Below are 20,441 nucleotides of genomic sequence, written 5' to 3' on the forward strand. Positions count from 1 at the left end.
CCGCTGAGTGTCTGGGGAACCCTGGGGTGGATGGAGGACCACAGGATGTATGGGCGGATCGGCCGCACTCTACCGGCCGGGGGTGTGGGATTCCCTGGGAAAGGCAGGCTGAGCAGTGTGGGTGAGGAACTGGTATGTATTCCCCCAGCTGACAGAACCTTCTCTGCACCAGACCTGGCTGGGCTGGGGGTGGGGGGCACATCAGACCTAGACAGAGCCCCAACCCTCCAGAACCAGTGGTCTGTCCAGTGGAAGAGACAAGATAAACATTAATAGCATCCACACCCCTCTCACCCTCCCCCTACTCCTCCAACCCCCACCCAGCCCCCTCCACGCGGAGCTGAGGTGTCCAGGAGCCCGCAGGAGATATCCTGGGAATCAAGCCCTTGTCCTTGGTCTGGGGAGAGGGCAGTCTCCAGATCGCTAGTGGGGGTGTGGTCTCTGGAGATGGCATCTTCAGCCTGGGGGCTGGGACTGCACGCCCTCCTCCCTTATCCCTGAGCAGAGCCTTTTAAGGGGGTGACCCCCTGACCTCCAGACTGTTCCCCCTCACCCTCTAGCTGGAAGCCCCTAGGGCAGCAGCTGAAAGAAGGGCTCCGGAGGCCCTCAGGTATAGCTGCAGACGGGAGGCCAGGGGTCGGCCTGGAAAAGCCTCTGGGGTCCCCTGGGCACTCCTGGGGAGCTCAGCCAAGGCCAGGGGGCCTGGGTCAGGTCCATGGGAGTGCAGCCCCGAGATGCGGGTGCCTGGCCCAGGACGAGGGAGGGGGCGATGAGCAAAGGGTTCGGCCTAGGGAGCAGGCAGGGCACTGGGAGTCTAGGGCGCAGGGTGGGGGTGGGAGGGCGAGGGGTCCGACCGGTGCAGGGGAGGGGGGCGCCCCCGGGGAGGGGCACGCTATGTCTTTAAGAGCTGCCTGAGCGCAGGTTGCAGCTGCCTGGCCAGCCCGAGAGACAGCGGAGATTCATTACCCGCCGACACAATGACCATTGATGGCCCCGTGGCGTTATTCAAATCCAGTACCAATTGCAGCCGAGCCCCTTTCTCCGCGCCAGGCCCGTATTGTTGGAGCGGCCCACTAAAAGCCCGCCCCGGCCCCGAGCCGCCAGAGGCGCCCGCTCGGGTTCAGCCCTACGCCTCGCCAGCCCGCCGGCTCCCAGCCCGGCTCCCCGGGCGCTGCAGGTGACCCGGCGGCGCATTCCAGCGCTCCCCGCCGCCCGGGCCACCGCCGCCACCGCTACCGCTGGCGCCCCGGCCGCGACTCAGCCACAGGGAAGCGGAGAGCGCCGGAGCCGGTGCGTGCGCGGGGCTGGGCGGGGGCGGGGACCCCACGAGTCCAGCAGCCCGCACCCCGGGGCTCGGAGACCCGGCCTCGGGCCCCTGCTTTCCGGATTCCCGGCGAGCCCGGGGAGCGCAGGCTGGGGGCGGGGAGAAGGGAGTTGGGGTTCCCCGGGCCTGACAGAGGAGATTCCCCCGACTCAGGGCGGCGCAGAGACCCAACGCGGGCTACTCTAGGGACCCCGGGCCGCGATCGAAGGAGCCACACGCCAGGGGCGATGGGGATCCCCATGCAGGGTCGGGATCCGCGTGCTTGTTCGTCCACCTTACCGCGGGGATGGGCCGCGACTGCTGAGCGTCTGCGAGGTAGTCGGACGCGCAGCTCCGGAGATCTCCTGGTCCGGCGCTTTTAAGGAGCCAGGCGGAACCCCGCACGCAGGAAACCGGGGCCCCGAACTCGGGGGCTTCGCCACTGATTGTCCAAACGCAATTCTTGTACGAGTCTGCGGCCAACCGAGAATTGTGGCTGGACATCTGTGGCTGAGCTCCGGGCGCAACAGGGGCGGAAGCCGCAGGGACCAAGCTCGGCACCGGCGAGACCCCTCGGGGGAGGCGGCTGGCTGGCCCCAGCGCGACGATCGCGGCCCCAGCCGGGCGCGCAAAGGAGGGACGCCGGTCCCTGCCACCAGCGCCGCCATCCTCATCCTCGTCGTCGTCGTCGGCCTCCTCCTCCTTCACCTCCTCCTCTGCGGGTGACCAGTCGTGGCTGGCGGGGGCCTCCAGTCGATAGCGTCGTTTTTCCCTTTTTCAAATTTCGGCCGGGAATGAAGCTGGCACGCTGCGGCGGGACACGAATGTGGTCCGGGGAGCCTGCCCTCGGCCCGAGCCGCAGCAAGTCGGGGGCGAAAGAAGATGCCGGCAGAAAACGCTCACGAATTCGTTTTGAATTGGTTTTAACCTAGCCCCGACCAATACCCCCCAAACAAAACAGCCTAAACCAACCCCTAAATCCCAAATAAACCGACCCCTCCCGCCAGCCCCTCCAGACGGACCGATGGGCTAAGCCTCCTCCAGCCGCTGCAGGACTCAGGAGTCCGAGAAGCGTCGGGAATGATGCGCTCCAGCCGGGCCATCCCCTCGGCTTTGGAAACAACTTGGACAAACGAATCCTTTTCATTAAAGACAAATCTTCGGAGATAGTGGGGTTTAGTTATTCGTTTATTTCCTCAAAAGTGGGGGTTCAGGAGTTGTGGGGGGCAGCTGGGCATTGCTGGGGCTGAGCCCAGGTCACCTGTTCCTGACCTCTGTCCTACTGGGGACTGAAAATGACCCAAAATCCTGCGGAGCGGGGCTTGGGACAGTTTCAGCGACAGTGCGGAGAACCCGGTTTTCTTAGTGTAGGGTCCTGCCTTACTCCTCAGCATTAATTGGGGTGCCCTGGCAGAAGGGATATCCTGAACCTACTCTCCCTCTTCCCAGTGCAAGCAAGGAAAGGAATTTTCTCCTCCAGTTTCCAGGACTTGGACTCCCAGGTGGGACAATGGGCCACTCCAGTGGGACTCGAGGCAAGGAGGGATCTCCGGGTTACAGGAATCAGTGCAATTGTAGGGGGCCATTTCAAATCCCTTGCATCGTTCCCTAACATGGAGACCCTGACCTCAGCACCAAGTTCCACTGGTCATAGTGCTTTTCTAGACAAAACTCTGACCCAACACTGGCCTCAATTTGCACTCAGACCAGCTCCTACCCATAACCCCAACATGGCTGGCCCCTCCCTACACATACCCAGAGGCTCTCTACCCACAGACCGCTGAAGAGAAGCCCAGAAGCCAGGGGCCGTGTGTCCTCTAGGCCTTGAGAACGGTTCGCGCACACATCCCCTCCACCCCCGGCACTGCAGAGGCAATCATCTGGCACTTTTACCTCCACAGAAGGAGGGAGGTTCCACCTTAAATTACTGACATTTAATGAAAAGCAATGTTTTGGGTGGGATGATGCTAATGTCTTTTTTTTTTTTTTTTGAGGTTTCCCCCACTAGTGAAGCTTCTTCTCCAGATCATGGGAAGGGAGGTTCAGCAGTCTCATAGGACACCCCCAGTCTCGTTTCTGGGGCTGCAGGCTGCAGCTGGTGGAACAAAGCCTGGTCTTGGACAAGTAAAGAAGTGTCCTGGGCCCAGACTGGTCAGCATGGACAGGCTCTGCCATCCCCTTCTCCAGATGGCCCTAGCAGACCACTCTCTCCCAGACCGTCTGTGTAGTCTGGGTTTTAACCCCTGCCCTCTTTTTGGGTGAAGGGCAGCTCTGAAAGCCCTAGGCTGAGGGCAGAGAGGTTGGACCATGGACCATGGCCGGGGGGTTCTGGGGTGCCACTGGTTTCTAAGGATGAAACTCCAGGCAAAGCTAGTAAACAACCTGGTCTTTTATTTGCCCAAGGCCAGCTGTTGCAGGCACTGAGGCCCCAAGACTTCCAGAAGGCACAGAGGGAGGAGGGGCAAACCACCCTGCCTACCAGGTGTGGCCTGCCCCCACCCTGCTTCCTGCAGGAGGTGGGAAAGGAGATGAAGCCTACATTTGTGCCATCAAGGATCACGCCTGCTTTCAGATACTTATAAATATTCAGTTGCTGTTGAGGAGGAAACTGAGGCCCTCTGACCCCTCAGGCCTCTATGTGCCCGTCCAAGCTTTTGCCTGCTCCTCGCTCTCCCTCTCCAGAACGAGCTGCAGGCAGCCTTTTGCTGGGGGAGGGTCTTAGGAGCCCATCTGGTGGCCTGTGGTGGTGGTGGGGGGGAGGCCAGCCAGGGTCAAGGGCTGGGGATGGGGGAGCAGGAGGAGGGGTGTGGTTGGGAGAGCAGCTGCTGGGAGGGGGGAGTCAGCACTGAATAGGGGACCCCAGCTGGGGTTCATAATGATATCAGTGGGGGACAGCCAGAGCCCTCTGCTGTCTAGATGGGGAAACTGAGGCAGAGACCCCTCCTATCTTGGAGAAGGGAGGGGCCTCCTATCAGCTATTCCGGTCCATTCATCTTCCCCATGAAAACACCAGAGCCTGGGAGTAGAGTGCCTCATCAGGGGTCACTCAGTGTTTGGACTGAGACACAAGGAGTAGCAGCTGGGTCACCTGGCCAGGGAGCCCCCTCCTGTTATAACAAACCAGAGGGGTACCCTCCCCCACCTCGGCTGCTGGTGGGGGAGGCAGGGCTGAGCCCGCCTGCCCCCACTCACGTGCCTGAGAAAGGCTCATTTTTAGCACCTGGCCTCTTTTCCCTGCCTGGAGGGAGCTCGGGGGACAGAGCCGGGAAGAAGGCGGCCAAGGGGGACAGGGAGACCTGGAAGCGGGGCCCCAGTGGATGTCTGACTGTGCTCTGCTCCCCACCCCACGGGAGCCTGGGCACAGAGCGGGGTCCTCAGCCGCCGTGCAGCGTGGATATGAAGAGGATGCTGTCCTGGTCCTGCAGCTGGTAGTCCAGCTCGCCCTGGCCCAGGAGAGAGAGGAGGAGACCATTAGGGGCTTCTCCTCAGCTGGTGGGAGGGGAGGAGGGGGCCTGACCACTTTGGGAGAGGAGGAGAAAATCTACCAGAAAAATGGGGGCCCTGCACGTTAACCTGCAAATCTTCAGGAAGAAGGAGAGGGCATCATCTCCCCCAGCTCCCTGCTCCTTCTTCCCTGGGGCAGGACAGTTCAGTGACCCAGTTTAGAAGCCAAGTGGGACAGGGGGCTAGTCAGCTATGCCCGCCGGGCCTGATGAAAGACCCAAGACTGTCCTGGGGCAGCAGTGAGGGGAGGGACGTCTCCTGAGGTACTGACCAGTAGTTCCCAGTCCGCATCGTTAATCAGCACCAGAATTCCTGGCCGCCTGTGGGAAAGAGGGTGTGAGCAGCAGGGAGGGAAGGACAGGAGGTAGCCGGCAGCAGGGGGTAGAGGCTGAGACCCTCGGGCTGGAGGACAATTGTCCTCCTGAGGTTCGAATTTAAAAGCACCCAGGAAGTGGAGGGGACACTGAATCTAAAGGAAACCAGGCTAGTCATAGCCTTTGGGATGATCTGGAAAATGGGTACGAATTCCAATACCACCTCCCGGACCACAGACAACTCATTTTGATTCTCTGAGCACCAGTTTCCTCATCTGAAAATGACACAAGTTACCCAGCCACCTTCCCAGGTCTGCGCCAGGATGAGCCGGGACGATGCGTGTTAGGTGCCTGCCCACTAGACACTATGCCGGTAACCACTAGCGGCAGCATATTTTTCCAGGGGTCTCACCTCACTCTCTGGGGCCTCCCACAGGCCTGTCCTGGAGCAGAGGCTCTCTTGGCTCCTTGGAATCAGGGAGGCTGCCCGGGGCCTCAAGCACCCACAAGCCCGAGAGCAGCCTGTCCTGGTGGAAGGCAGGGGAGGCTGACAACCGGACAGGTACCCTCCTGGCCCCTGCTCGCAATAGCCCAGGGAGCACTACTGTCCTTGGCGGCGGGGGGTGACCTCCATGACGGCCGGACCATGACCTGAGCCAGGGTTTGAATGGCAGCCTTAGCCCCGGCTGGTGACCTCTGCCTCAAGGGGATTATGACTGGGACCCACTAGTGCCTTGCCCACCTCTCTTACACATTAGGCTGCCTTCTTGCAGAAGCAGAATGACTTCCTGGCACAGGGAGTGTGCCTTTTTTCCCAGGAGGTTGGGCTAGGTCTGGGACAGGTCAAGAAGCTCTCAGCTAGGGATAGCGGTGTGCTCACCCCAGTGCACGTGTGTGTGCGCACCTGCGTGTGTGCACATGTGCACAGTGATTCCCTGGAATTTCAGACCTGTGCTCTCCAGTACGGTATCTGAGGCACTATTTGCATTTCTAGGGCTCCACAGACTCATGTGCTTAGCAGCTACTACGAGGAACCTGAATACACAGAATACACAGCATTTTCAGCATCACAGGAAGTTCTATGGGACAACCAGAGCCCCAGACTGTCAAGGGATGCAAGGGACTGTGGGCAGCATCTTTTTCTCAGGCCTTCCTGTATGGAGAGAGTGGCTGAGGCCCAGAGATGGAGGGAGGATAATGGGGAGAACAGGACCCCAAGAAGGCTGTGGGTGAACCCAAGGATAGGGGCTCAAACCTACCCCCCACGCCCCCCACCCACCCTCAGGGAAGAAAGGGACTCACACGCTGTCTCCCTGGATGAACAACTCTGGCCGCTCTTTTAGCAAATTCTTCTTGATCCAGACAAGGAGGTCCCGGATGACCCCTAGAGATGAAGGCACAGAACGAACTCGTGTCAAATCCCAACGACTCCCGGCCCCCAGAGCCTTGCCTGGATCAGAAGGAAGGGAACATGGGGCGTGAGGGGCCGCCTTGAGACCAGGCTCTCATGGCCCTGGACTTGCAGATTCCCAGAGTGAGGAAGGGAGTCAGGGGACCAGCATCCTGCCAGAGAGGCCTTCAGAGAAAGTGGTGCTGCTCAGGGCTGAAAGAGGCGATAGGCCCTCCTGACAGACGGGCTCCTGAAGAGCCTGAAGGACCCCTCCACCTTCTCTCTCCAGCCAGTCCCAGATGGGGAGGACTCAGCTTTGCTCTCAGGGGGTCTGCATATATTTCCCTTTGTGAGGGAAGAAAAACAATTGCTGAGCCGATAACATCAGTTAATTTCCTCTGGCAGAAGGACAGAAGGATCCTTCACCAGCCAGAGCCGCTGACAAATCACTGTCCTGCTACCCCCAGCTTCACAGAGCTCCCCCCAGGCCGGGGACGGCCACCCTGAAGAGGCACAAGGTTCAGCTTGGACACTGAGACCAGCCCGTCAGGGGTTCCAGGACAGCCACTGAGCTCTAGGCACACCGCATGGAGGTTCTGAGCCACCTGTGCCCTGATCACCTCTCCTCTCCTAGGAACAGGGTCCCAGACCCCAGCACACTGACAGCTGCCTCCATAAACTCCTCAAGGCCCACGGCTCTTGAGCATCCAGTCCTCCAACAGATGTCCCTGAGGCTGCAGGAGGTCCTTTTCTCCCCGAGACCACTTGAGGGCTGAAGGCCCAGCCACCTCCATCCTGACTTAGTCTCCCAGAGGGGTCTGCTGTCCTGGACCCACACATGAGCAGAGCTCAGGGGTGAAGCTGGAGATGGGCCCAGGCAGCGTCTTGGTTTCTCTGCACAGAGCGACAGCCCCAACCTGCCGCTGCGGGAAAAGCTGCTTGGCCGAGAAGCTCCACTCTGCCCCAGTCTCGGCCCAGTGGTGTGTCTCCACCACAGAACTGGCCTTGGCCAGAGTTCTGGACCATTCTCCCTGACCTGCATGCCACCCTCCTGGGAGGCCGGCAGGCTGCACCCGGGATGGCCCCGTTCACTCTGCTCCGTGCCAACTTCCCCAGATCATCCGCCAGCGGAGCACAGGGCCATGGGCAGAGTGTCCAAGATCTGAGACTGCAGCCTTTCGGTTGTAATTCCTGCTTTTAAACAAAGCAGATTGGAGTCCTCATGGTCCCTGGAGTGGGCAGCGGGTGCAGAGTGTCGCCTCCAACTAGCTGCAGTCCATTCGGACTCCTGGCTGGGTTCCCCGCCGAGGCCTGGTTTCAGAGGCTCCCCCTCGGCCTCCATCTTGGCACTGTCTGGTGGGCCGCCAGCCCATACATCTTGTGGCCGCTCGATACGGCCGCCGGGGTCTGACACATCCATCAGCCAACCGCGGCAGGCGGGGTGGTGCCTGTGTGTGTGGAGGAGCCGAGAGGCGCTGGGCAGTACCTGGCCCCAGGGCCACCAGCTGCACCTCCACGGCCCCGGCTGGCCTGTACAGAATCAGGACCCAGTTGGGTTAAGGGCCCGGTCTCCTTCCAAAAGGAGGGGGCTTCTGCTCCACTCTGGGCAGGCTGGGGGAAGGGGGGGGGAGGGCTAGTGGTCATGTTGGGGTCATCCGAGAGATGGCACCATCATGGAGTCCCAGAGGGGTGGACCGGGGGGTGAGTCTGCTGTCGGTATAGGCTCATTTATCATGATGCTCCTCTTTGCTGAGGTCACTCCCTCCCTCCTCTGTGCCCCCCAGGCCTGCCCACATTCTTGATAGCCTGTTTCCATGGTGAGGTCGCCGTATTGTTCCCCCATGCCTGGATCTGGGGGTGGGGAGAGCTCGAACTCTTACCGCTGCTCCCTTCGCAGGGAGGCCTTGCAAGGGCCACTTGGCCTGGCCTGAAACACACCCCCAAGGACATCTTGCTAGGCTTGCTGAGGCCCAGACAATATGCAAATAGCTTCCAAGCCAGATGGTCGGCTTCCAAAGGCGCCCAGGGGAGGAGGAAGGGTTAAGCAGAGTCGGGGACTGGTGGCTCTGGGGGATCTCCCGTTCACCTTCCCCCCTAGGTCCTCCTGCCTTCCCACTTCCACTGAGGGTGGCTTCTCTCCTGGGATCCCATGCAGGCATTCACAAGACAAATATTTATTGAGCAACTACTATGTGCCAGGTGCTAGAAGACGGGAGACGTAGAGCCCACCCTCAGGGAGTTAACAGGCTAGCAGGGGAGACGGCCACCACTGATTGAATTAGTTGCCATAAAGGCTATCTCCTTAGTGCAGGGGCAGGAAAACTATTCTGAGATGTTGGGGTTGATGCTGAGGCCTGAAGGATGAGTAGAGCGGGAGGGAGAAGCACCCCGGGCAGAAGAAGGAACACACATAAAGATCTGAGGCAAGATGGGATCGGCAGGTTCAAGGTAACAGAATGGAGAAGACAAGAAGATCAGCAGGAGAGGAGGCCAGAGCAGTCGCCAGGGGCTGGACCATGCAAGGTGTGCAGGGGCCTTGAGATAGGTCTGCTCTGCAAGAGGCCTCTCCTTCCTCATGAACCCCAAATGTGCCCCGTGTTTCTCTGGTGACACGCAGTATCAAGATCCAGCTCAAATGCACGCATGACCGTTATGAACTGGAGTGTGTCCCAAGGACCCGGCACTGGCCCCCAGCACACAGCACCGAGTCTCACGCAAAGAACCCGCCCGTGATGTCCGCTGACACGTGGACAACTGCAGAGCGGGGAGGAGAGGTTGAGAACCCAGACAGTTCTGGTTCTGGGTTTCAGCTATTACTTCCTGTGCACGAGAGATCCCCCAGAGCCACCAGTCCCTGACTCTGCTTAACCCTTCCTTGGCCACGGGGTTCTCTGAGCCTCAGCTTCCTTCCCTGGGAAGTGGGAAGGGGAAGAATGCCAATAACAGGGGTACTGTGAGGACCACGTAAGACGACCCACATGGGGCTCCCGGCACCTCCGTGCCGTAATCGTTCTGTGATCCAGAGGAGAAACCTGTACCCTTTGCCCTCTCCCAATGTCCTGAGCTTCTGCAGGCTCTGCGCAGGCCCCTGGCCCCTGCGGATTCTGTCTGGACAGCCTGGCAGGTGGGGTTCACTCATCGGCTAGCTCTGGGACTGGCTGGGGCTTTCCAGGGGACCCATGACCTTGGCATCAGAAGCAGGAAAGGCGATGAACGAATGGGGGGATTAGGAATGGTGAGGGGGCCCCAGACACTGGCCTTCCCTCCATTTTATTTAATTATTTATAAAAATCGTTTTATTGATTTATTTTTTTCAAGTAACCTCTATATCCAACGTGGGACTTGAACTCACGACCCCAAGATCAAGAGTCTGATGTTCTGCTGACTGAGCCAGCCAGGTGGCCCCTTCCCTCCGTTTTGGATGTTCAGAGCCCTAACAAGCTCCCTGACAACCCAGATGGAAGGAATCCCATTCTGAGGCTGAGGGGGACCCAGAACACAAGCGCCAAATGAGCACCCAATATGAGGTCTCTGGTGAGGAAGCCTGGCCCGAGCACTCAGCCGCTGCTCTGCGACAGGGTGGCCAAGGCCTGGGCTTCTGGAGCCAGGAGACCCTGAGCTGCTTGCTTGTTGCCAGATGCCCTGGGCAGTAAGTCACCCCGCCTTTCAGTCTCAGGGTCAGCCTCTGACTAATGGGGACAGCAACCCAAACCTCAAAACATTGCTGGTTCAGGCACAAGGCAGCAGCAGGCCCCATGGAGTGTCCAACACACATGACAATGTCCATTTGGCCACAGTGACTCAAGGCTCCTTACCCTCTTGGCTGACAGCTGTTGGCAAAGGGGCACCATGCACATCACTCTTAGGAAGCACCTACAGAAACTCCTGCCAGGACTGCCCGCTCCAGTAGATTGTCCTTGTCTGGGGATACTGACCCTCCACTGTGGCAGGGCTCCTCCACCGGTGTCCATCCTAGCTTCTAAGGCTGAAAAGGTCTTATCTATTATTGAACCCCAACTGCAAAAGACCCAGATCCAGCCTCTCTTGGACGATCTCCAGGGAGAGCTTTTCTCCTAACCAGAAATCTGTCTTCCTGACACTCCCCGCAAGGAGCCTTGTTGGTCCATGGCGACGACACCAACAAAAGCGGCCCCTCTTCCCCACGCCACTCAGATCTGGGAGAGCTGGTTCCCCTAAGTCTTCTCCTCCATAAGGTTAAACTGCTCCAGTTCCCACCAAGTCCACCAGGCTCCAGGCTCTTCTGGGAGCCCACCCCAGGCCTTAGCTGAAAAGGGAGAAGAAAGAGCAGGGATGGGGGGCGTAGAGGAGAAGAGAGGGTAGAGGGAACATCAGAGGGTCCATTTACAAGTGAATGGGGCTAAGAATGGAGCAGTTTGTGGGCTAAACTGGCCTCAGAAGGAGGTTTACAGATGTGCAGGGGACGCTCCTCATTGTTTAATTAAGCAGAAAGTGGATCTTTTCAAAAGCAATTTTGCACAGGGACTGGGAGGGGCTGGGGGAGAGGAGGGGTGGGGGGGAGGGATCGGCAAACAGGCCCCAGAGCAGAGAAAGGAACAGCTGGCCCCAGAGAGGCTGTGAAATGCATGCTAAGCAGTTTAAAGCGCCGGGAGCTCCAGCTCCCAGGCCAGCCACCCTGCAATACAAAGACAGGGCAGAGGGAGAAGGGCAGGGAAAGGTGAGGCCTGGTGTCTCCTCCTGGGGACCAGGGCAGGTAAGGCCCACACAGGGACAGTCAGTCTGTCTCCCCTGCTGTTTTGGGTTTGCTCCAGGCCACTGACCCATCACAGGCTGGGAGCCTTGCACTGAAGAGACCTTGATGCCTAAAAACCGGCCCCCAGTGGCCACAATGTCCGAAACTGATGGCGCGGACCAACCCCTGCCAATCAAGGAGATGGCCTGTTCCTCAGAGATGGCTGTCAGGACGTCCCCCTCGATAAGCACACTTCTCACCAACGACACATACTCATGTCCAGAATTGTGTGCTCAGATCTGGAAACAACTTTTCTGAACTGTGGCTGTGCAACGGGTAACCAGCTCAAAAAAGACTAACTCTGGCCCGATGGCCAGTTTCACAGATGGGAAAAAAGAGACCCACAGAAGTAAGGGATCTGCAAACATGTACTGCTGGAGCTCCTCGGGCAGGCTCGCCCCCTTCACTCTTGCCCATCTTCTTTTCCCAAGTTGGCTGGGTTAGAAGCTCTCCCCTGGCCCGGGACCCAGGGCCCTGGAGTCCCCTTGTTTGTGAGACTTGTCTCAATCCATAATCTTATGGTTGCTATTTTCTCTGCCGGAGTCTCCAAGACCTGCTTGGCCAAGTGGCAGCCCCTGGGCTGGGAAGGCTGCCAGGCGACAGAGCTGGGCACGGGCCGGGGGGAAGAGTGAGACTCTGCCGGCGGCACCCGCTGGGCTCCTGTGTGCCAGGGTGATGCCTGGCAGCTGCCAGCCGGCTCTGCGGCTGCGCTGTGACCTACGCCTCTGGGCACAGCAGGGCAAACATGGGACCAGGGATGGAAACCCACAGCCAAGGGCCCAGAAACTAAGTCAAGGTGATGAAGTCCCAGAACCTAAGTCAGGTTCGGTGGGGTGAGGAGGTTCGGAGCCGACGACTAAAGAAAGACGCCAGCTTTTGCTTTGTCCTCAGCCAGCCTCCTGCTCCCTCATCAAAGGGGCCATTTCAGCTTCTCCCATGCCTGCTTCTCTGCCACCCCAGAGGTGGGAGGGAGGCCCCAGCTACCCGCTAAGCAGTGGAGGAGGAGGAGAGGTCAGCCACCTGGGTCTCAGCCCCGCCTCCCTCTTCAGATAGTTCTGGACAGGTCTCTCTCTCTGAGGTTTGGTTTCCTTGATCATATATAATAGCTACTGGGGTCATCACAAAAATTAAAGTAAGTAGCTGTTGAAGGCACGAGCGAGCGAGCGAGCGAATGAAAAGTGCAGAAACCAGGGACGCCTGGGTGGCTCAGTTGGTTGGACGACTGCCTTCGGCTCAGGTCATGATCCTGGAGTCCCGGGATCGAGTCCCGCATCAGACTCCTAACTCCATGGGGAGTCTGCTTCTCTCTCTGACCTTCTCCTCGTTCATGCTCTCTCTCACTGTCTCTCTCTCAAGTAAATAAATAAAATCTTAAAAAAAAAAAAAAAAAAAGTGCAGAAACTAGACAGTACACCGCGGCGTGAGACGTCATGGGACTCAGGGAGTTCGTCGCACCGCGCGAGGACTTCGGAGACCCTGAAATCGGGTTCTAAATCCCAGCTCAGCTGTTTAAATAACTGCATGGTGTGGACTAAGATGACCCTTGACACCACTGAATTGGGGTTTCCAGTTGTTTTAAATGGGAACAGTAATGGCGGCCACCATCTAAGAATCTGTGACAACTACTTGCACAAGCAACTAGGGCTGTGCCTGCCAAGCCCAACAGCCCGTGGTCCTCATCACACTGGCCCTTCTTCGGTTCCCGGACTGAAGGCCACCCTGAGGCCGCTGACCTGGAGGCCCTCACAAGAGCCACCCCCTCTGCCTGGAATGGGCCCCCTGCACCTCTGCTCTCCCTCCCAACTTATCAGGCTGGCTGCTTTCTACCCTTCGGGCCTTCACCTCAAAGTCACCCCCTCAAGGCCTTCTCTCACCACGTGTTCTCCTTCGAAACACCTGTCTGCTTCCTCACGCCAATGCCCACCACATGCGGTGTCTCCTGGTTTGCAGCCTGCCTCCACTTCCGCTACATTCCATGCAGGGCAAGAACCGTGAGTGTTTTGCTCACCACCGTGTGCCCAGCAGCTAGCACTGTGCCTGATACAAAAAGGCACCAGAACAAGATCTGGCAACCACAGCCTCGGAGTGAGCACATTTTCCAGCTCTGGCCCACGGCGGCCGTTCAGCCACTGAACGAATGACAGCAGCTGGAGTCACTAAGCCTGGGGACGACCGCGCCATGCGAACGCAGGGGAAATGAATCCTAACTCCTGGGGCTGCCAGGGCTGCCGAGCACCTCTGGGGTTGCGATGCCCAGGCTCCTGCCTCTGGGCTACAGGGACATGGACCCAGCTGGACGCCTGCAGGTTACCTCTTCGAACCCCACCCCCCAGCGTGAAGGCAGGAACTGGCTCATATTCGCTTGTCTCCCCGGTGCCTGGCTCCTAGTCTGTCACACAGGAGGTGCTCAGTACATACTTGCGGAAGGAAGATGAACGAGTGTTAGGATGGACAAATGAAAAAACCCCACTGTGTCCCTTAGTTGACGTCCCTATCCTCTCCGCTGGATACTTTCCGCCTCATCTAAATCCTCTCACCATGTGAGCCCATCCACACTGTTCCATCCTTGCTAAAGGGGACTCCCTTCAGCGAGGACACCACTCTGCTTGCCATCGAATGACAACGGAGACGCATGCTATAGCTTTTAGCACGTAAGGACTTCCGTCCCTACCGCGTAGGTAAGGACACTAACGCTCAGAGAGGTGAGGCTCCGCCGGGCCTGAGGTTTTAAGGAGATCCAGACTCCAGTCTGTCTGAATAAAGAACCTGCATCTATAAGGACTAAGCTACGTTATGTTCCTCCTGCAAAGTGGGCTCATCCCAGAGAGCACGGGGGAAGGGTACTCTGGTGCTATCTCTTCCTTATTCTCCTCCCACTGGCCAGGGATAGCCTACCCATTCCCTCTGGCACAGGACCTGCTCAGTGGCCCCCAGAGAGGGGCTCGGGAAGCGCATACTCACAGGGCTCCTCCTGTCCAGGTAAGGTGACCTGATGTTTCTTTACGCCGTCAAAAAGGAGCTCCGCGCCGCCTCTGCAAAGGAGGGCCAGAGAAAGACAACCAGGTGAGCTCCTGCAAAAACCCAGCCGAGACTGAGAACTGAGGAGGGAGGGGGCTGACATGAGAAGCCCAAGAGATGCACAGACCAAGGCCCAGGGACAGCTCGAGTACAAATACAACGATGTGACTGAGTCGCACACGTGACTTCCTGATGTGGACCAGGGGGATGTAAATAATTTCTACCAATGATCAGGCACCCAAGTTTGCAGAGTGTCATTTTGACTCTTCTGCTTTCTCAAGAGGCAGCTCAGTATATGGGTGTGGGCACAAGCTTTGGAGCCCTTGCCCTGAGATGGAGACCACGCGCCACCTCTACCTGATGCCCAGACCCCAAGCCTCAATCTCTTTCTATCTACACAAATGTTGAGGAACCAGCATCAGACATGATAGAGACCCTGTGTGTTGAAGGGTTTCCGCTGGCCAGGGGTGGGTCGGAAATGTCTCTGCTTGTGCCACTCACTGCTGGCCTGGTGGGCACACCACAGTGCTGCAGGCCGAGACTCCACAGGGCTGAGCAATGACTCTGCCATTTACTAGAACTCTCTCCATCTCATTTCATCCGCAGAGCATCCCAGGTAAGGAGGAAGGGAGGCAAACATTATCAGTTCCATCCAGTGGAGAAGCTGACCGACGCCCGGAGACGTTAACGGCCTTGTCCAAAGTCATACAAGCAGTGGCTGAAGTAAGATCTAAATTCCAACTGATTTCTGCTCAGCCCCAGCAACTTTGGCAGAAAGAAAACCAGACTCCGCAAAGGTCAGAAAGCCTCTTGAAGGCAGATCTTGGTTCACTTCCGTATGCCAGGACCCGGCCAAGGGGAAGCTGGGACACAGAGATGACTGGAGCCAAGTCCAGAAGCTGCAGCTTACGATAAGGACACCAGGGCTCTTTCAATGCCCCATAGTGCGTCTTCCTCTGGGTCTCCTGATTCCCATCTCAGACTTCACGTGGATCTTAACTGAGAAGGCCTTAACAGACTTGTGATGGATGTGACGCTTCCCACCCCGCCACCCTTTCCCAATTTCAGAGAACAGAGATGTCCTGAGACAGTCCACTGGGAGGCAAAGGCAAGGCAAGCATTGTCATGGGGGAAACATGGGGCGACTGTCATCTAAACAAGGTCACGCTTTGTTGATGCAGAAATGTGGAGGGGGAGAGGAGGCCCATCTGTGGCCGCGCGCAGGGCCATTTCAGCTGCAGGCCTGCACAGAGCCTCCATTTATCCCCTTCCAAGAGCCTCGTTCTCTCCTGGGTGGGGGCTGGCACATGCAGCAGCTGGGGTGGGGGAGGGTGACAGGCAAGGGGCTTAGGAGTTGGGGGTCAGAGAAGAGGGGTGGGAACTGGAGGCACTGGGACCAAGGCAAACAACCAAGAGTGGCCAAACCTGGTGGTACCAGGCTCAGAGGCCAAGGCTGTTTTTCCTTTGCAAGCGGAGAATGGAAGAAGCAGTCTCGCTCAGAGTGACCTGTCACCACTGGGTTCACTGGGCCCCCAAGGGAGGGGTTGGCATTTCTACTGCCAGCGCATCTGGAGGGGAGGAAGGTGAACACCCAGCCTCTGGAGAGATTCAGGAAGGCGGGCAAGGGGCCTGTTTTGGTCACAGAAGAGAACCAAAGCCAGACATTCTGATGTCCTCCAGGGTCTGCTGTTCAAACTCAGCTAGGGAGTTACATCTGAAGCTACTTCATCTTCCCTCTCCCCCTAATTCCTGATGGGAGTGTTTGCTGGTACTAGTGGCTGGTACAGATGATCCCCAAACTGCCCTCACTGTTTCTAGCTTATCTCCATCAGCTCATCTCATCTATTTTTTGTTTTGTTTAATTTCCCTTCTACCTGCTAGACTATAAGCTCTGCCTAAAACAGGGTCTGACACACAGTAGGCACTCAAGAAATATTTGCCGAATAAATGAAAATGCCCATTTCTCCTTCTCTGGCCTCGATGGCCCTACCTCCCTTTGCCAACACTGACCAGTCTCAGGAAGAAGGAAAAGGGATGATAATCTCACATCTGGACTGCAGGGACACACAACACATCTCCACTGCATACTTTGAATCTTGTGTGATAGGAGAAGATATGCTGCTCAGGACAGTTCAGGAAGCACAACATAGGATGGCAGAACTGGTTCCTGACAAGAGAGTGAAAGGTGTGAGAGGTCTTCTAGAGAGTCTGTCAAAGCTGGTGGGACTGACAGAACCACATCTGCTCAGGGGAAAGAGGCAAAATCCTAACTAGACTCTTCAAGGACCAGAGTGGCCCTCAAGAGACAGAAGGGAGAGGATGATGGGCAAGGCAGTTTCCTTGCAAATCTGCTCAGGTTCACAGTGACAGGTGAAGGAAATCCACTAAGAAATGCAGATAATGAAAGAGAAGCTAAGGGTGAAACATGCACTGGGACAAAGAGAGAAGGAAACTGGGTTTGGCATACATCTTAGACAGTCCTGCTTCCTGAGAAAGTGCCATTCTCCTGGGATGCTGTGTCAGTGACAGGAGGTGTTGGGAGATGGGGAGACAGGGTAGGAAAGTTGCGGGGCTCACTCTTGCTCTTAGGGGTGAGGGAGGCTGAAGCTAGAGACATTTAGGCTAAAAAAAGAGGTAATTAAGTTAGTCCGTAAGCTCTGGAAGGCGGGGGCCATATCTTCCTCATAGTAGGACTGACCACTGCTGCCAGCACAGTACCTGGCAGACACATTCCTGATGAACAAATACCATGTCTGACTCAGTAAGAATGAAAGGTAAGCGCACTCCAGATAAACCTTAACACTGGCAGCCTGCAGCTTCTCCCTTTTCAGGAGAGGTCAGAACAGCAGGGATCCTCCTACAACATCCAAGCTATGAGGCCTGGAGTAGGGTGGGGTGTATAGCTGAGCCAAGGGTTAGTGAAGCGAAATAGACCGGAGGCCAGACCAGTATCGTTCTCACTGGACCCATGGGGCCAGACAATATTGTCAATTAAAACGCAGTTAACATTCATGAGACTACTCCCTTATTCTAACGGACAGAAACACTGAACACTGGAGGACATGGACAGAGTTCTATTTATCTTTGTATCCTCAGTGCCTGGCTCACTGCCTGGCACATGATAGGCACTCAATAAATAGTTACTGAATGGACTATCCAATGAAGGGAAAACATTAAAGAAACTGCGGGCACCCAATGGAAGGAAAGGCATTTACGGGTAGAGGTTTTAGATTCCCGTTTCAGACTTCCCCTTTCATATAAGCCTTGGCTTGTTTATCTTCACACACACGTGCACACACACATCTAGTCCTGGCTTTTCCCATGTGACCCTAATTCTACCACCCATCTATTGGGTCTCAGTTTCTTTGCCATTCACTCTAAGCTCTGTGGTCTTTCTCAGCTCTGAAATTACACGACAAATCTGTCTGTAAAGGACAGAATATTGGCTTGAGGAGACTTTCTCCCTGATCTGGGTTTCTTCAGCTGCTGGTGTGTGTGCCCCAATCCCACTCCTCTCGTCTCACGCAAGCTGTACTGTCAACTTAGCCTCCTCCACTGTGCTCTTTATTTATCCCCATATTTCCACCTGACTCAAGATCTGCAGAAGGCTATCAGCAAGTTTATCCTGAAGATCCTGAAAGGGCTTCAGGTCTGTTTAACACTCCCAAATCTTGAAAAAGAGAAGGAGTCCCGTTTTGGCTACATATCCCAAGAGAAACAGGTTCTAGTAACCGTGCAAGAAACTGCTGTCCAGGGGAAGAAATCTGGGGGTGAAGGGTGATCCTTCTCGGTTCTAGGAGCTCAGATGCCAGACACACGGGCCTGGTCCAAAACGGGATTATCAAGGAAGGTAAGGAGGCCGTCACGCTTAGTGGGTCCGGCAAGGCACAGGGCACTGAGGAATGCCCAAAGGGCACCTCCACGCCTGGGCTTGCGCCTCTATTCCCGGACATACGGCCCCGTCGCCAAGGGAGACCGAGCCTCTCAGACTCTCCGAGGCGGGTGGCGTAGCTCTGGGAAGGCGCTGGGAGCCTCAGCGATTCGGTCGTGACGGGGCCCAAAGCAGAGGGAGGGGAGTTCCGGCCCGACGACTTCAATCCATCCCCACGGCGCCCCAGTTCTGCGACTCACCCGAACTCCACCTCCACTGACAAGGGCGCTGCCATGTTGAGGAAGCCGAGCTCACAGGAAATTCCCATCAACTTCCGGCGCTCCCGCCTCACTTCCGGTCGCTGTGGACGGAAGAGGCGGCACCCAGGGAGCCATCCTCCGCAGCTATTGGAGGAAGGCCGGGAGCGAGGACCCGAGCCGGGTAGGTCCCGGCGCTGCTGGAGGCTGTTGTCTTGGTCTCCTTCTGCCTTTTAGTGAGGGTTTCAGCGGGCCGGGGGGACGGCGGCTTGTGCGAGCCACAACGTGGCGGGAGCCCGGGCATCTTCGCACAGAACCTGTGAGCCACGTTACAAATCTCTCTTAGGTCCGCACAGCGCTTGGGGAGCACATCCATTCGTCTTGACTTGAATTACAAGCGACTGCAAATCTTTATTTCCAGCCCAGCAATCTCTCCTGAGCTATTGAGTCGCTGTCCATCCGCCCCTTTGGTTATCGATTTGGGTTTTACTCACTCAATAGGTATTTCTTCCCGGTCCTCCGTGCACCAGTCATCTTGGTGACTGCTATCGGTGCAGTGGTGAACGCGGTGGGCGAGGTTCGTGCCCTTAGGGCACTCACAGGCTAGTGGGCGAAGATAGCTGTAATCAAATAAACGAACTAATCATACTAATAAATATAAAATCTCAAACCGGAGGAAGTGATCTGAAGTGACACGAACTTCAAAAAAGAAAACACACTGGGCTGGATCCGAACTGCGCTCCAAAGCCTGAATAAAGTAGGTGGATGTGAGGGGTAGAGAAACCTCTGGGAGCATTCCAGTAAGGAGAACAGAAGATGCAAAGACTCTGGGTGGGAGACCGTGCTGGAGCACCCCAAGAAGGGAAATAGGAAGTTGGGGGAAGCAGAAGGCATGGCAAGAGATGAAGCTAGAAAGGGGGCAGGGGCCAAATCATACCTTGGGAGCCAGGTAAGAATTTCAGTCTCTGTTCTAAGAGCAGTGGGAGGTCTTTGAAAGGTTTGGGGGAAAGGGGTGACATTTGAACTATGTTTTAAAATATGCTTACCTGGGGCACCTGGATGGCTCAGTCCGTTGAGCATCTGACTTAATTTCAGTTCAGGTCATGATCTCAAGATCCTGAGATCCAACCCGAGTAGGGCTCTGAGCTCAGCACGTGTCTGCTTCAGATTCTCACTCTCCCTATTCCTCTGCCCCTCTCCCCACTCATGTGCAGTCTCTCTTAAATAAATAAATCTTTAAAAACAAAAACAAAAAACTTGGGGCGCCTGGGTGGCTCAGTCATTAAGCATCTGCCTTCAGCTCAGGTCGTGATTCCAGGATCCTGGGATCGAGCCCCAAATTGAGATCCCTGCTCAGTGGAAAGCCTGCTTCTGTTCCCTCTCTGTCAATTAAAAAATAAATAAATAAAATCTTTTTAAAAAGAAAAAAAACTAAAAAAGTAAAATAAAATATCCTTATTTGCTGCAGTATAAATGGTTTGAAGGAGAACAGGAAGATGGGAGACCACTAGAGCTGGTTACAAAAGCCCAGGGGAGAATTGGAGTAACACAAATGTCCCAGGGTATCTAAACCACACTTCCAAATTGAACTCAGCATTGGTAGCCTACAGTGGGGTAGCCTGATGGTCAATGGTGGAATGATACAATGGTTAAGGGCAAGGAGTTCAGGGCGCCCACCTGGCACAGTCAGTTAGGCTTTTGATTTTTTTGGCTTTGGCCGTGATTTCGGAGTTGTGAGATTGAATCCTGGACCAGGCTCTGTGCTCAGCAAGGAGTTGGCTTGAGATTCACCTCCCTCTGGCCCTCCCCCAACTCATTCTCTCTAGCACTAGTAAGTAAAATCTTAAAAAAAAAAAAGGGGGGGGGGGACACAGGTAGGCATTCACCTGCCAGCTTTATACCCAGGTCCCACCACTTCTGTTTTCTTTTTTTTTTTTTTTTAAGATTTTATTTATTTATTTGACAGACAGAGATCACAAGTAGGCAGAGAGAGAGAGAGAGAGGAGGAAGCAG

General features: G+C 56.3%; 1 protein-coding gene across 2 annotated transcripts; it reads right to left on the bottom strand.

The window, feature by feature from the left end:
- Positions 1-3,674: 3,674 nt before the first annotated feature.
- URM1 (ubiquitin related modifier 1) lies at positions 3,675-19,794 on the bottom strand. 2 transcript variants are annotated; one of them, XM_059410658.1, is made up of 7 exons: positions 19,475-19,794; positions 18,432-19,048; positions 14,244-14,314; positions 6,424-6,505; positions 5,534-5,648; positions 5,079-5,127; positions 4,707-4,746 (listed from the first exon to the last, which is right to left on the bottom strand). In XM_059410658.1, exons 2-6 carry the CDS (start codon positions 18,497-18,499, stop codon positions 5,101-5,103), a joined length of 363 nt encoding a protein of 120 aa, XP_059266641.1. In that variant the 5' UTR covers positions 18,500-19,048; positions 19,475-19,794; the 3' UTR covers positions 4,707-4,746; positions 5,079-5,100. The 2 variants fall into 2 exon arrangements, with proteins under 2 accessions (XP_059266642.1, XP_059266641.1); XM_059410659.1 differs by lacking the exons at positions 5,534-5,648; positions 19,475-19,794 and having other exon boundaries at positions 3,675-4,746; positions 18,432-18,532.
- Between the last annotated feature and the right edge of the window lie 647 nt (positions 19,795-20,441).

The sequence above is a fragment of the Mustela nigripes genome, chromosome 9, assembly GCF_022355385.1.
Source record: "Mustela nigripes isolate SB6536 chromosome 9, MUSNIG.SB6536, whole genome shotgun sequence".
Taxonomy (NCBI): Eukaryota; Metazoa; Chordata; class Mammalia; order Carnivora; family Mustelidae; genus Mustela; species Mustela nigripes.

Coding starts and splice junctions, on each gene's coding strand:
- URM1 (XM_059410658.1), bottom strand. CDS start 18,499: ATGGGAATTTCCTGTGAGCTCGGCTTCCTCAACATGGCAGCGCCCTTG. Junction 14,315..18,431: donor TCAGTGGAGGTGGAGTTCGG/GTGAGTCGCAGA, acceptor CCTCCTTTGCAG/AGGCGGCGCGGAGCTCCTTT. Junction 6,506..14,243: donor ACCTGGACAGGAGGAGCCCT/GTGAGTATGCGC, acceptor CTTCATCTCTAG/GGGTCATCCGGGACCTCCTT.